Source organism: Vigna unguiculata, chromosome 7 (assembly GCF_004118075.2).
Source record: "Vigna unguiculata cultivar IT97K-499-35 chromosome 7, ASM411807v1, whole genome shotgun sequence".
In the NCBI taxonomy this organism is placed as follows: domain Eukaryota; kingdom Viridiplantae; phylum Streptophyta; class Magnoliopsida; order Fabales; family Fabaceae; genus Vigna; species Vigna unguiculata.
The window spans coordinates 23,694,583-23,711,000 of NC_040285.1; the positions used below are offsets into that span (position 1 = coordinate 23,694,583).

The following is a 16,418-nucleotide window of genomic DNA, read 5'->3' on the forward strand; positions in this document are numbered from 1 at the left end:
TTGTGAATTCTCATCTAATATTCTACATTTGGTGTTTGTAGGTGTTAAAAAATTAAAAGGAAAAGATGTTCTCATGAGTGAAAATGAATCTGATGAAGAAGGTACATTATATTCTAGTAATTAAAATTTTCAATTTCAATTATTATATCATATCTAATTTTTCATTTTTTTTCTATGTGTAGGTGGATCGAATGCAAATGAAACCACTGATCATTTGTAAAATTAATAAATATTTTGGTTATTATAAAATTTTAGTAATGTGTAATTTTTTAGCTTTTATATAATTATTTGAATTTTATTTAGTTGTTATTTGATACTTTAATTTGAGATTTATACTATTATAATATTTTTCTTAATATTTGACATCATGAAAATCAAAAAGAGTATGTTATTTTAATATTGAATATTTTGATAGTATCATGATTCCGTTTGTGTGATTTTTAAATTTTTTTTATAAAAAATATTTAATTGATATATGGAACAATAAAAAAATGGGTATGGGTATGGGTATAAGAAAATACCCGTTACCCGGTGGGGATGGGGATGAGTCAAAAGTTGTATACCCGTTGGGTTTGGGGATGGGGATGGGGATGAATTTTTATTATGGGGATGGGGATGGGATCATGATACCCGTACCCGCCCCGCCCCGTTGCCATCCCTATTTCCAGAGGATGAACCTCTCCGAGGACCTGATTGTACCATACAATGAGCAGATAGTAGGTTTCTCGGGCGAGCGGGTCGACACGAGGGGATATGTGGACCTTCGTACGAGGATCGGCTCAAGGAAGGACGGCCGAGAGGTAAGGGTTAGATTCCTTTTGGTTGAAGCTAACACCTCGTACAATGTATTGCTAGGGAGACCCTGTTTGAACGCTTTCGGAGCGATCGTGTCTACCCTGCACCTGGCCATGAAGTTCCCGTCGGACAGAGGGACAATTTGCACGGTGCACGCGGACCAACAAGTCGCCCGGCAATGCTATGCCGCGGGATTGAGGATTACTCCTTATAGTCGCCCGCAAAAACAGCACCGCTCGGAAGTAGCGATGACAGACCTAGACCCCCGAACGAACACGGAGGATCGGTTGCAACCAGAAGGAGAGACCAAGGAGATCCCGATCGGGAGCCAACCAAGACAGGTCACCAAGATTGGGGGAGCCCTGAGCGCTAAAGACGAAGACCTCCTCAAGACGGTGATCTTGGAGAACAAAGATCTCTTTGCATGGTCGAGCGCAGACATGTCTGGCGTCCACCCAGATGTGATGTCCCATAAGTTGGCCATCTTCCGAGAAGCTCGTTCGGTTGCGCAGAAGAAGAGAAAAATGGGAGAGGAGCAGACGAAAGCGGTCGAGGACGAAGTCAGGAAGCTCGAAGGAGCGGGTTTCATCAAGGAGATCAAATACACTACGTGGTTGGCAAACATCGTCATGGTGAAGAAGGCGAGCGGGAAGTGGAGGATGTGCACAGACTTCACGGATCTCAACAAAGCCTGTCCGAAGGATGCATACCCGCTGCCTAGCATCGACAGGCTGGTAGATGGAGCCTCAGGACACAACTTCTTGAGTTTCCTAGATGCCTACTCAGGGTACAACCAGATCCCCATGTATGGCCCGGACAGGTCTAAAACGGCGTTCATCACCGATCGGGCCAACTTCTGTTATGAGGTCATGCCGTTCGGCCTAAAAAATGCCGGAGCAACGTATCAGAGGCTGATGGACCGGGTCTTCAGGGAGCAGATCGGTCGATCTATGGAGGTGTATGTTGACGACATGGTCGTAAAGTCCCAAACAACCGACGATCATGCATGCGATCTCAGGGAGGTCTTCCACCAGGTGCGCAAGTACAATATGCGTCTCAACCCTGAGAAGTGTGTCTTCGGGGTGCCGGCAGGGAAATTCCTGGGTTTCATGCTGACCGCCCGAGGCATAGAGGCAAACCCGGACAAGTGCGCCGCTATTGTCGAGATGTGAAGTCCAAAAAACCTGAAAGAGGTTCAACGGTTGATGGGGCGACTGACCTCTCTAGCACGTTTCTTACCCAGGCTGACGGAGAAGGTTAGGCCGATACTGAAAATCATGAAGAAGCAAACTGCAGAGAAATGGGACGATCAGTGTGAGATGGCGTTTCAGAAGATAAAGGAGATGATCAGTAGTCCTCCCATAATGTGCCGACCGGTAGAAGGATTGCCTCTGCAACTGTACCTGTCAGTATCGGACGACTCAATCAGTGCAGCCTTAATACAGGAAGACTCGGAGCAGCGACCCGTTTATTTCATCAGCCGAGTATTACAGAGCGCAGAAACGAGGTACCAGCAGATAGAGAAGATAGCCTTGGCGCTATTGACGGCCGCACGCCGATTGCGCCAATACTTCCAGAGTCACCAAGTGATTGTCCGTACCGATCATCCCATTGCCAAAATACTCCGGAAGCCCGACTTAGCTGGTAGGATGATCGCCTGGTCGGTCGAGTTATCCGAGTTCGGTCTTAAGTACGAACCTAGAGGATCCATCAAAGGGCAACATTTGGCCGACTTTGCAGCTGAGCTCCAAGGATCGATCCCCCTATCGGAACATATTTGGACTCTCTTCGTGGATGGGTCATCGAATAAGCGTAATGCTGGAGCAGGGATCGTCATTGAAGGACCGAACGGCTTCACGGTTGAGCACTCCTTGCAGTTCAAGTTTAAAGCCTCGAACAATCAAGCAGAGTATGAAGCGCTGATCGCCGGGCTAAGGCTAGCAAAAGACTTAGGAGCGGCGAAGTTAAAATGCAACACCGATTCGAAACTTGTTGTAGGACAGGTACTGGGAGAATATCAGGTTAAGGATGATTTGCTGCTCCAGTACTATCATAAAGTTGTTGAAGCCATGAAAGAATTCGAAGAGGTGACCATCCATTACATCCCCCGAGCGGAAAACACCAGAGCCGACAGGCTATCTAAGCTAGCGGAAGGAAAAGAGAAGGGCCAATTGAAGACAATCATCAGGCAAACCCTGATGAGACCTTCAACGGGAGAATGTGCTGCAGCAGATCGGTCGGCAGACTGGATCGGGGAGGTGCGAGAACTTTTAAAGAGATACGAGGCTGGCGAAGAGATCAGACCGACGGAGAGAAGACGAGCACTCCGGTTCGTGATCATCGGAGAAGATCTATATAAGAGAGGCTTCACAGCGCCGCTCCTCAAGTGCTTATCAGCGGACGAAGCGGAGTACGTCATGAACGAGGTCCATAACGGCATTTGTGGAATGCACACCGGTCGGAGGACGATGAAAGCGAGAATACTCCGAGCAGGATACTTTTGGCCGACCATGGAACAGGATTGCGAATCCATGATACGTAAGTGCGAAGGATGTCAAGCCCATGGAAATGATGTAAAAAGGGCTCCGACCGAGTTACATAGCTTAACAGCTCCATGGTCGTTCGCTCAATGGGGCATGAACATCGTCGGACCTTTCCCGGTTAGCCGAGCGCAGAAGAAATTCATACTCGTAGCAGTGGACTACTTCACCAAGTGGGTCGAAGCAGAGGCTTTAGCTAACATCACCGCTCGACAAGTCCACTCTTTCGTCTGGCGCAACATCATATGTCGTTTTGGCCTCCCCCACACGATCATCACCGACAACGGCCGTCAGTTTATCGACAAGAAGCTGAAGGACTTCTATAAGCAAGTGGGAATACGGCACGTGACCAGCTCGGTCGAGCATCCCCAGACCAATGGTCAGGTTGAGGCCATGAACAAGGTTATAGTGGCTGAGTTGAAGAAAAGGTTGGGACAAGCCAAAGGAGCATGGGTTGACGAGCTGCCACAAGTCCTTTAGGCCTATCGGTGCACGCCGCACGGGACGACGGGGGAATCTCCCTTCAACCTGACATATGGTACTGACGCCATGTTGCCAGTCGAGGTAGGGGAGCCGACTCTTCGGCGGGAAATGCAAGATCTCGAGGTGAATTGTGGACGACTACACGAGGAATTAGACTGGACGACCGAGCGAAGAGAGCGAGCAGCCGTGCGAGCCGAAGCATGCAAGAGAATGGTGGCTAGAAGGTATAACGCGAAGGTCAAACCAAGAAGCTTCGTCAAAGGAGATTTAGTATGGAGGAAAACCAATGATGCCCGAAAGAAGTCAACACAGGGAAAGCTAGCGCCAAACTGGGAGGGCCCGCTCCGCGTGACCGAGAGTCTGCAGAACGGAGCCTATCGGCTGGAGTATCTGAGCGGCAAAGGAATACCCAACACGTGGAACGCATCGCACCTCAAAATGTATTATAGTTGACTATGAATAAAATGAGCGTTTCATGCAACCTCTTCTAACCAGCTAACCGATGGGGCTCCCTACGGGACCCGAGCAAAGCCTGACCGAGGAGATGCGGACTTCTAAGAGGAAGTCCCACTCCGTCAGCACCGATTTAAACAATCTAACTAACCCTACGGGTAAATAAGTGACACGGGCTGTCCTAGCCGATCGGGGTATCACACCAACGATCTAAACAATAAAATTGAGCGCACAAAGGTCAACCATACAGAACAGATAATCAAAACAGCTGTACAAGAAACTAACAAATGCGCGCCGGTCGTCCGGTCAGTTTAATGCTAAGCGCAGCCAAACAGAATTAGCAAGTTAAACAATTACACGACCGATCGCCAGCGCTAAGAAATAGTAGAAGTACGGCCGATCGCCAACGTCAAGCAATAAACGAACGAAAGCAGGAAAGAGCTAATAGATGAAATAAACAGGGAGCTAAAAATTTACACAAGTGTTTGTCAAAAAATAACCTAATAACCGAGCGAACGCGATCAATCGAAGGGTCGATCGGATTCGATCGGTTATATCAAAATATACAAGTAAGAATAAAAATCAATCTTCTGTAGGAGGGTCATTGACCTCGTCCAGCCGGTCAAATACCCTCTCGATTTTCCCGTCGACTACTCCCATATGCACATCGAACCGGTCGGGAGAGCATTTGTAGTAAAAGATCGCCAAATCGACGGCACTCTGGAAGCCCGCCTCATACTGAGCAAACACTTGCTCATCGGCCACTCGCAGCTCGGCCTGGAACTCCTTCGCCTTCTTCTGCCAATCTGAGGCCGATCCGGCGGCAGCCATATGCTCTAAGGTCAGATCGTCGAAGCGTCGTTGAAGCTTGCGAAGTTCTTCGGCAGCTTCACCCGCCTTCGCTTGCTCAGCCTTCGCCCGATCGTCGGCGGCCTTTAGCAGTCCAGCACACTTGGCATGCTCAGCTTTGATGCCGCTTAGTCGATCGAACTGGGTCTTCAGGTCAGCCGCCGACGCCTTTACTTCGTTCAGCTCTGTCTTTGCCGCTACGAGCTCCTTTTCTAAGTTCTCCATTCTGCTCCGGTCGGGGCGAGGAAACTTAGTATATAAGGCTACAAGCCTAAGGGTAAGCTCCCCGGCTGTCCGAAGGGCTTCCTCTTCGGACACATCCTTCAGTGCATCCGTCACTCGAGGTCCCAGCTGGAGGGAGACCTCTTCGTCAAGGCGGACATCACCGCCGAGGAAAGCACCAGCCAGGGATCCAGATGTCTCCCCCTTCTTGTGCTTCTTGGACGGCCGGTTGGGGAGTCGTCTGTCTTGGATTTCTTCCCCTTGTCCGCAGCAGCAGCAGCAGCGCCCGAACCGGGAGGCTTCACGATGAAGCGGGGTCTTGAAACGACACCCGAAGCCCCGGTCGGAGCGGTTGCTGCAGGAGCGCGACCGGAAGAAGGTGCGGCAGGAACACTCTGAAGAGGCGCCACCTCCTCAGGAACATCTTCTTCCCTTCGTCGACTCTTGGCGCGAGCTAGAAACTCGGCGTTAGAAACGGTCGTCCGGGCCATAATTTCTGCGAAACAAAAAGAAGATAAGTTAACTGCAATCAAAGTAACGATCGGGAAGATCAGAACAACTAACCATAAACCGCCCTCGGTAAATCCGGGGAGCGGAGGCATTGGATCAGCGGTCGCGGGGGATCTTGTCGGGCAAGGTCTTGAGGACGGCCAGGTCAGCCCGCTCGGCCGGGGTCAACCGCTCTTCAGCCCAGGCATCAGTAGGAGGGGGGAACGCCGTCCAGTATAATGGAAATTTCGGTCGATTCTGTTCATCGAAAATAAATCTCCTCCCCTTGCCAGGAATCGCGACCTTAAAAAAGCCGGTCTTGAAACCCTTGTAGGAGGCGAGGTAGAGGGTGAGCAAACTCTTGTTCGCCCCGAGGAAGGAAACCCAACCCTTCGACGCCGTCGGTCGAGTCTTGTAGAAATGAAGGAACAAAGGCATGGTGGGTGTCAGGCCGGCCGCCCGACATAGAACGTCGAACGCTTGCATAGACGCCCACGCGTTCGGGTGTATCTGCGTCGGTGCGCACTGGATCTGACGGAGGACTGCCATCTGCCAATCGGCGAACGGCACGGTCAAACCTAAGTCATGGAAGAGGCAGGCATACACATAGAAGAAATCTAGCCTCGCCTCTCCCTTCCCGTGACACACTCTCTCGTTGTCGGCGCAAACTTTGACTCGAAGGAGCCCATCTTCTACCTCGTCGCTGAAAATCCTGGTCCGCTCAACCAGATCCCCCAAGTCGTTGCCCCAGCGAAACCTTGTCGCGAGTGTGCACGGCTCATAGGGAGCCCAGTCATATCCTGGTATCTCCGGCAAATCGGCTTCCTCCCCCTCGTCGCGGACGTTGATGCCTATGACGTCCCCACTCTCGTCAGAAACAGCGACCTGCTCTACCGCCTCAGCGACCGGTGGCTCGGCATCAGAGCTGCCACTTAGGAGGATTGGGGAACCTGTTGTGCTCGACACTCCCCCGAGCGAAGTCCCCGACTCGGACGAACCAAACAAGGCAGAAACCGACCCGGTGCCCCCAGACCACCCGACCGCTCCACCCGACAGACCATCTGAACTCGATGCACTGGAAGACATTTTTACCTGCAAGCAAGAGAAGACGATCGGAGATTCGGCTAGAAAGAGAAAGGAAAACGTGAAAGTAACGACAGCCACACAAACCTATTTATAGGGGGGACCATGGGACACGTGGCAATCCCAGAACCCTACGATCACATTCAGATCGACGGTCCATACGTCACGACGCTTCAAATCATAACTGCTAGGCACGATCTACGATGCAAGATAACCGTTGGGACGCACGGACAATCGGCACAACGGCTCTAGTAAACCTCTTTGCTTCTTCTCCATCGCTCGAGGCTGGGGGGCTTGTGTACTATATGTCCCTCGGTCAAGCGGTCAAATCTAATTCTTAGGCCCATCGGCCAATGTTGAAAAACTATTACATCGAACGGTCAAACGGCCTAAGAATAAGTTGTTAGACCATCGGTCGAATGGGCTCAATCAACCAGCCAAGCGATCATTAAACTATAAGACTCTCGGTCAAACGGTTGAACAAGTAAGTCATGAACAAATCATGTTCATGCCCACCAGTCCATCGGTTGCACTTGGTCGAGCGACACGAACCCTCGATGGCATACCGGTCGATCGAACAAGTACGTGTAATACCTAACTATAACACAATCAATGAACCAACCCTCGGTCGATCAATCTCTTTAGACTTCTGAAGTCCCTCGAATGTGTCAGTCGGTCGGCCAGACATTCATGAAAGGTTTTATTTATCGAAAACAGCATAACTAACCCGGCCAAGCGGCCATCGGTCGCATTATCAGACAGCCAATCAATCGAGTTAATTAACGTTAAACAAGTCAATAATCTTGATTAAAAGATCATTGGGCCGTGATTAAGGAACCCTAATCACAGGCCCACACAGAAAACTATAAATAAGGCGCAAAGGTAGGTTGGTAAGGATCTTAATTTCGCATTTATTGCAATAGACATTTTGATACACCGATCGGTCCTTTCTGACTTAAGCATCAGAGTACTTTAGACAGGTACCCCGATCGTCATCTCAGCCGATCGAGCTTAGGAGTGGATTTCGCTGAAGTTACAGGAGTGGAAGAAGGCAGCGCAGGTCGAAGAGGTTCTTAGCAAGCACTTGGCCCCTACCCCGAAACAAAGATAATTAGCCACGTGGATCAGGCACATCCAGATAAAGCCCCATAAACATGATATATATAGCATTGTACACAAGGTAAGTTAATTACGTTTCATTATTACAATCAATTTGACATACTTAACTGATTTGAGCATAAAAATATCTTAAGTAGGCACACATTGTTCAACTTTGAAGAAACGAGAACCTAAGACATTATGACTTGAAGGTGTGAAGTTATAGCTTGGATTACACATAAAAATTTGAAAAAATCTTTATCAAATATATTCGACCTTTTAAAAACATCTTTTTTTGAAAGTTACTTAATGACTAAACGAGTTGAAATTATACCAAAACAAAATAATTAAACAATTTTAAGTTTCATTCTCAAGTTTAACCACCAGTTAATAAATCATTTTTTTCAAAAGACTAATCTATAATGAACTCAACTAAATAAAGTGAAAGAATGTTAGAAAATAAATATCTACTTTCAGAAATAAAGAGGATCAATCCAAATTAATTGTTAATTCCTTATTTATTATATTACATGATAGGATTTGAAAAGATATGAGGAATTAATAAAGTTATAAATTTAAAGAGAAGTTTGATGAGGTAGATAGAAAGGGAAAAGTTTGAAAAGTTTGAAAAGTAGAATGAAGAATGTTAAGTAATAAAGAAAAGAATAAAATAAGAGAAAGAGAAAAAGGAAAAAGAAAAAGTGGAAGCAAGAAAAGAGGGGAAAATGGGTTAAAGTATAAATCTTACGAATTTAACTAAAATTAAATGAAATTGATAATTAAGAATGAAGTGATTAAAATTACGTTAAGAAAATTCGAAACTAAAATTAGTTATAGTTAAAAGAAAATTACACATTTTTTTAAAAATATGAAATAAAAAATACATCTATCCAAATCTATCCAAATTTATACAAATTCATCTTCACCATCTCCCCATGTCCACTCTTCGGAGTAAATAAAAAGGGATGACAGTTTGAGATATAATAAAAATTGTTTTAACAAAACAAATTTTTTAAATAAAATAAAATTAAAGATTAAAAATAATGTTTCTTTATTACATAGTAAATGAACACATCCAACAATTAAGAGTAAAAATTTTTTATGTAAAAATGGATAAACAAAAAATAAAATTATAAAAAATATAAAAAACAATTAAATATAAGACCTAAAATTTATTTTATTCAATATTGATAATATATCATTCGAATATAACTATATAAAACAACAAAAAAATATAATCAAGATTTTAATAAAAGAGAAAGTATCTTAAAAATATATATGAATTTTGTAAATATAAAACAAACTAAATAATTAAAATAAATACACTAATTAATATATATATATATATATAATATTGTTATATTATTTAATAAATTATAAATATTTTAATAATTTAAATGATAACAACAAAATATATTTACATGGGTATACAAATAGAAATGAGACATATGTATATATTTAATTTTATCTCTATGCATAATTTAGAAATCGAAAATCATTTATATTTATATTCTATCAATATAAGATTTTCTATAAAAAGAGGGGCAAATTTGGACGGTAGTGGCAAAAACAGACGTATTTGTCATGCGGATCCCCGTCCCTGTAATTTACTGTGATAAACAAAGGGACCAAAATAATATAATTATTTGATCATTAAATTGTTGGATCATTAATAATGTTTTAAAAATTATTTTTTTTTAACTGAATAATTTAATCTTTAGTATAATATTGTGAAAAATATAATTTATCTTGTTTTCATCTTCACGAATAGTTTCACTTTTACCACTTTTGAATAATGAATTTATTCTTTTATTATTCATTAATATACCTATTTTTTAAAATAATATTAAAATAATTTATCATACCTTACTAAAAAAATTGAGAAGTGTAAATATTAAAGAAAAAATATAGTCTAGTTAAATCACAATTAAAAATCAATTATGAAAAAACACATAATACATTATTTTTTCTTTTATATTCATAAAAATTGAATATATCAAAGGTTCATGAGATAAAAGAAACAAGGTTAACTATTAAATTAATTTTTCATTATCAAGTAAGATAAAAGATAATTACTTTTCTTTTCTTCAAAAAAGAAATATGACAAATGGAAAATGAGAGAAAAAATAATTACTTTTTTTTCTTTTAAAACAAATATGACAGTAAGAAATGAGTACAATTTTTGTAAAACTAACAAGACAATAATAAAGGACATAAAAAATATCTTAATAAATATTTGGTTTAATTATTCTTTTGGTTATTGTTTTAGTTCAGAAATGTTAAGTTGGTTCTCCAATTTTGTTTAGTTTCAATTTGGTTCTGAATTTTGAAAAACGAATTCAATTTGGTTATTTTCATTAAATTTCTTGAAATGGATCGATGCTTCTTCATTAAAATTAAAGTTGTAAATAAAGATAGTTTGTTTTGTTGGTGTAATTAACATAATCTCGCTATCAATCTTGATGAAAATCGTTCATCCATTTCAATAAATTTAACGAGAATGATCAAATTACATCAATTTTTTAAAATCAATATCAAATTGAGACTAGAAAAAATTTAATGACTAACTTGACATTTTTAGATGAAAATAGTAACCAAAAAATTAATTAAACCTAAATATTTTTATTCTTTATATATTTAATTTTATGTTTTATTATCTATTAACATTAATTGGTTATATTTTATAAAACAAATAAAAATACAAATAATTTAATTTTCATTTATTTATAAAATACACTACCTATAATTTAAAAAATTTTAAAAAAATTAAAAAATTTCAAAACATATATAATTTAAATAAAAATTCGCAAATCTTGGGGAGCCATAGTCCCTCCCCGCCCTTACAATGCTCCGCCCCTGTTCTTCATGTTACGCTTTTTAACAGAAAAGTAAATATATATATTTTTTTTATAAAATACTTTTCCTGATTAGAAAGCTTTATTCGTCAGAAACGACTTTCCACGGTCGAATAATGTCACCATACATTAAGAAAAAATTAATGACGATAATACATAAAGAAATTTATAGATCATAGATATATGAAAAATAAGTTGAATGATTGCAATATATACAGACCGATAACACAACAACAACAGTTCCATTTGAAAGAAGAAGAGAAAAAAAACTCAGAAAAAATTGAACGGCCGTGGTCTTGACGACGGTTGTTGAAAGCACGTAGCTAGAGAGCGAGTTTGAGGTCGAGAGCGACATCATGTTGTTCTGTGTTCTTCTTACCTTTGTTTTTGTTGATGTCTTTGCTTGGGTCGCGTGAATTTGGATTGGGAAAAACCAAAGGTGGTTTTCTGAAGTGAATATCGGTGGTAAAGTCCTGAAATTCGAAAGCAACTTCTGATTTGGCCTTGGTTGATGCAGTGGTGGTGGCCTTCATCTTTTTCCGGTTGCTCTCGTTCTTCTCCAACTCCATCAATTCCCTTCGCCGCCGATCACGTGCGTCGCGGAAGCTCCTCAAGAGCGAGTAAAACTTCTCCATCTTCATCTCATCGTTCTCGTCGTCGCGATCGTCGTTGTTCCTCACTTCTCTCTTCTTATTTTCCATAGCAAAACGGAGAGAAAAACAAAACTCTAATCAACGAAAAACAATAGAAGAGAGAGGTTTAAGATTGTTTGTGCGATCAGAGTAGGTATGCCAGTATTGTCGGAAAGGAATGCCGTGTTTCTCAATTCTACGAACCTTTTATATAGAAAAAATGTTTATGACGTTGAGCCTATGACGTCACTAACTTGTGCTTTCGCTGCACGCGTAAGTCTCGCTATGTGATTCGTCATGATTCCAACCTCTTCTATACTAGCTGAGTAGTCCCTTGACTTATTATTTTTTGTATACTATTCATCTCACACATATCTTATGTCATAGACCAATTATTAATATTTTATTAATACTCATTTTATTTCACATAACTATTAAAATTGTTTATTACATCATATTGTTTGACTTTATTTAATTATTTATTAATAATGAGGTCACCATAAAATTGGTGTTTTAAGTTTTTAAGGGGTTACATTAGTTACACCCAACACAGTATATGGAAAGCAGCGGCAAATCTTACCATCTAAACGTGAGCTAATTTTGTTGGCATCTTTATTTTGTCATCGATCCATATTTGTCATCGAGAAAAATATTTACAACTTAAAAATAACTTATTAAAAATTAATGTTTTAATATTTTAATTATATTTTTATAATTTAAATTACAGTATATGGATATTCAAGGATATAAATATTATGATATTTGTATCCGTTATGTTAACATGCGGATATAAAAAATACATGTTATTCACAATTACGATATTCATATTCTATCTATTGTAGATTTTATTTGCGGATACTTACATATATATATATAGATTTTTTTGACATCCCTATCTCTATGTGTTTGGATTTGAAGATGGATTTAGCGGAGAAGATTTAAGAGAATATAATTGTAAAGTTATTTGGAATAAGAGAAAGATAATGTGGTTTGAGTGAATTTGATATTAAAGTTTGTGTCCCAATCCAGGTATGCGGCACCAGACTCACCCGCCAACCGCTTACCTTAACAGAGCCCCCTCTAGCTCACGAAGCATCCAACAAGGCCGACGGCCGCCCACATCACCTTCCGCTATGGAAGATCCCACCAACCGCATACGTCACACCAAGCGCCCTCCCAAAAGAACACGGCCCTCAAAAGAACCGTGGACCGCATACTCGTAGAAGACAACCTCACAAACTATGCGGCCATCAGCAACCACCCCAATGGCCGCCTATCCCGCATTACAAAACACCCTTACACAAGACAATCCGGATATGTGACGCAACCCTTCCGGCCAACGACGCGAAACCGTCCACCCACAGAGATCCTCATGACCGAGTACCGAATACCGTCTACCCCTGAAGGACCTCCTGGTAATTTCCCTTCTAAGCACTGGATCCAAGAATAGCCAAAAAGGGGGAACGTTGGGCCAGAAAGCCCATCCTAGGTAGGACCCACAGGTAAAAAAGTATAAATAGCACACTGTTCCATGCATTGATTACGCATTAAATTATGCTGATACTCTGACATCACTAGTGCTGACTTAGGCATCGGAGTGTCTTTTGCAGGTCCCCTGCTCTGCCCCCGAAATTTCTTTGAAGCAACAGAAGAACAACCGAGATCAGTCACCCGAAGTCCTAAAGTGATTTGTGAATTATAACCTTCGGTCCCGTAAGAACAGTTTGTATATGATGTGATAGGTATGATAAGTTAAAAAAATATTTTAATGAATAAAATTATATGATTATCGTTTTACCATTATATTTAAAATTAATTTAACATAAAATATAATTAGTATAAATTATTTAAAAATAAAATGTGAATTATTATTTATAAAATATATAAAATATTAAAATAATAATAATAATAATAGTTAGTAATTATTATTTATCAGTATTCTTACTACTATTATTAATTATTTCTATCATGAATACTACTACTATTATTAATATTGTTATTATTATTAGTACTAGCGAAAACATAAACATATTTGTGTGTTCCAAAGAAATTTTGAAAATAACAATTAAAGACAAAAAAAATTTAAAATAACGATTAAAAGTAAATTATTTATAAAATAATTTATTTTAAAAATAATAATTAAAGATAAAATTAAAATATCAAAATATGAACACAAAAAAATATCATCTTTACATTATATATATATATTATTATTATTATTATTAATTGCATGAAATAATATTATAATATATTTTATTCCTTTTCTCGTGCAACACAAATGGAGCTCCGCTCTTTCTCCTGTTCTTCTACTTCTATGCTTCCTCTTCTTCATGCTCCTAGTCTAGAATTTTCATGTTTCGAACTGCAATGTAATGGAAAAATTTGAAATGCAAGAAAAGGCCAAATATGTAATTTCATGCAAGTGGCGTAACTTCCCCTTCTCTTTCCCGCATCCGAGAGACGATGCAGTTTTTTAACGATCCTTGCAATTCACGCTCTCTTTTCCGCACAAATCAACAAAAACGAATACAAATCACGCTCACTTTTTGTCTTAATGAACAGTACATTGGCGTAACCAGACACAAACTTAGTTGTTTTTTTTTAAAATGAATTTGGGGAGTGGATTGAAATAAATTTAAAGGAAAAAAAAGTGAAAGTTAGGTTATTTGGATTGAAAAAAAAAATGATAAAATTTGAAAGAAAATGAAAGAAAAAATTATGAAAATCATATAGATGTGATAGATATAATAAATTAAAAATAATGATTTAATTGATAAAAATATAAGATTATTCTTTTATTCTTACATACGAAAGTAATTTAACTTAAATTATAAATAGTTTAAATTATATTAAAATGAGACGTGAGTGATTATTTAAACAGAAAAAAAGTTAATATTGATAAAAATATATTAAATTAAAATATGAATTTTAGAAATTAAGAAGAAATAAAATTTTGGGGATTATTTTTAATAAAATGAAGCAATAATTTTACATTATGAAATTATTTTAAATTGAGATATGGTTATTTTTAAAATTAATATAAATTAAATGGGAGTAAATTTGTCAAAAATATTTATCCTTCCAAATTCTCCCACATCAAAGAAGATCATTCTCTCCTACTTTTCAAAATTCATCCTTGCAAATCCTCCCAAATCAGTAGACACCTACATCTCTATCCTCTGCCACCGTGATTTGATAGAAACAAACAGAGGCTTAAAGATGAATTTGAGGGACAGAGCGGGGAAATTTAGATGATTTATTTTAATGGATGAAGATATGAAAGTGAATGTATTTGAACGTAAAATTTATGATAGTTTGTGAATAATTTGATTGAGATAGATGAAAAATATTTTAATTGACAAAATTTTTAATTTACAATTTCATCATTATCATTAAAGTTAATACAAAATAAAATATAATTGTCATTATTATTATTATTATTACTAGAGTAACACAGGCGCTATCGCGCCTGTGTGTATGCATTAATATTTATTAAAATAAAGTGAAATATATCAGAACAGATAAAAGAATAACTATTGATAAATAAAAAAGAAGAGAAGAAGTAGAGGCATATAATTTTATAAAAAGTTTATAAAAGTAACGGTCAATCTTTAAAAATTTAATAAATTATTATATTTAAAGGGTAAAATCGGTATTTTGAAAAGTGGACACAAAAAGGAGAATTCCCTTTATATATTGTTATAGATAATTATTATTTGATTGTTATTATTATGATCATTATTAATATTATTATTATTATTATTATTATTATTATTATGATAAGAATTATTAATAGTGATATTATTGTTAGTTTTAATACTATTATTATCATTATTATCAATATTTTTATAGTAATAATAGTAATTAAAAACATATGTTAAATAAATAAATAAAGTATAAGACATTTATGTAAAAATTATGAATAAAAATGTAAAAGCGCGGGTAATGACCTATCTTTCTCTCAAACTTTTCATTCATGAGAGAGGATGAGAATCTTGGAATTTTCCTCAAATCCATCATCTCAAATTACCTTGAATCATTTCAAGCAAACACCTACATTACTCTCCTTTCCTCACAAATCTATTCAAGTATACAAAACATAAAAAACAAAAACAAAAAAATTGTGAAAAAAATATCAATACTATATTACAAGACATTTCTATATCATTTCAAATCTGATATATGTCACATGAGTATTTTGATAAAATTTCTTTTCTTTCATTTTTTTCTTTATTTTTTCTAAAATTTCTCCTTTAGGACTTGTCTCTTTCATAATATGATTACAACTTAATGAGGAGTAGAGGAACATTTTTATCCAATCAGATTGTTTGAGATGTTTTCAATTGAATACTCTATTGTCATGTTCATATATACAAGTTAATAACGGAGTTCGTTGAATTACTTTTTGGACATTTCCTTATGATAAGTTATGAATTTAATACGAGTTTAAACATGCATACTTTGAGTTAAGATGTCAAGTTTGATTTGAACTGAGAAAATAATGACGGTTGAGTAAATCATAATTTGAGATCACTTAATTGAATTGTTTAAAAGTTGTTTGATTTGAAATGCTTTTGAAAATACATTTGAAGTGAATTGCTTCTATTGTTGAAGTTTTTTTTTTATATATTTTTGTTTAAGTGAAAATTTTTTGCTCAAACGAAAATAAAGCTCAAATAACCATTTTTTGGCCCTCTTTTTGTTTAAGTGAAGGACATTTTGTTTAAACGAAGGATTTTCATTCAAGTGAAAATAGTACCACAACTTAAACTTGTTTTTGTCCAATTTTGCTTAAGCAAGCATATTTTTTCTGAGGCTAAAAAAGATTAGTGTTTTTGACTCATTGAATGTGAATGCTTTTATAAATGCAAATTGAATATTAATTCTTCTTCTTATATAGATTGATTTGCAATTTTATT

The 16,418-nt window shown here is 38.1% G+C and overlaps 2 protein-coding genes across 2 annotated transcripts; one reads left to right on the forward strand and one right to left on the reverse strand.

Moving 5' to 3' along the window:
• Positions 1-2,000: 2,000 nt before the first annotated feature.
• LOC114191321 lies at positions 2,001-3,815 on the forward strand. Its single transcript, XM_028080490.1, has one exon. The coding sequence runs from the start codon at positions 2,001-2,003 to the stop codon at positions 3,813-3,815; it is 1,815 nt and encodes a 604-aa protein (XP_027936291.1).
• Positions 3,816-10,967: 7,152 nt separating this feature from the next.
• On the reverse strand, positions 10,968-11,698 carry LOC114190728 (protein NIM1-INTERACTING 1-like). The gene has a single exon (XM_028079718.1). It carries the CDS (start codon positions 11,566-11,568, stop codon positions 11,191-11,193), a length of 378 nt encoding a protein of 125 aa, XP_027935519.1. The 5' UTR covers positions 11,569-11,698; the 3' UTR covers positions 10,968-11,190.
• Positions 11,699-16,418: the final 4,720 nt, after the last annotated feature.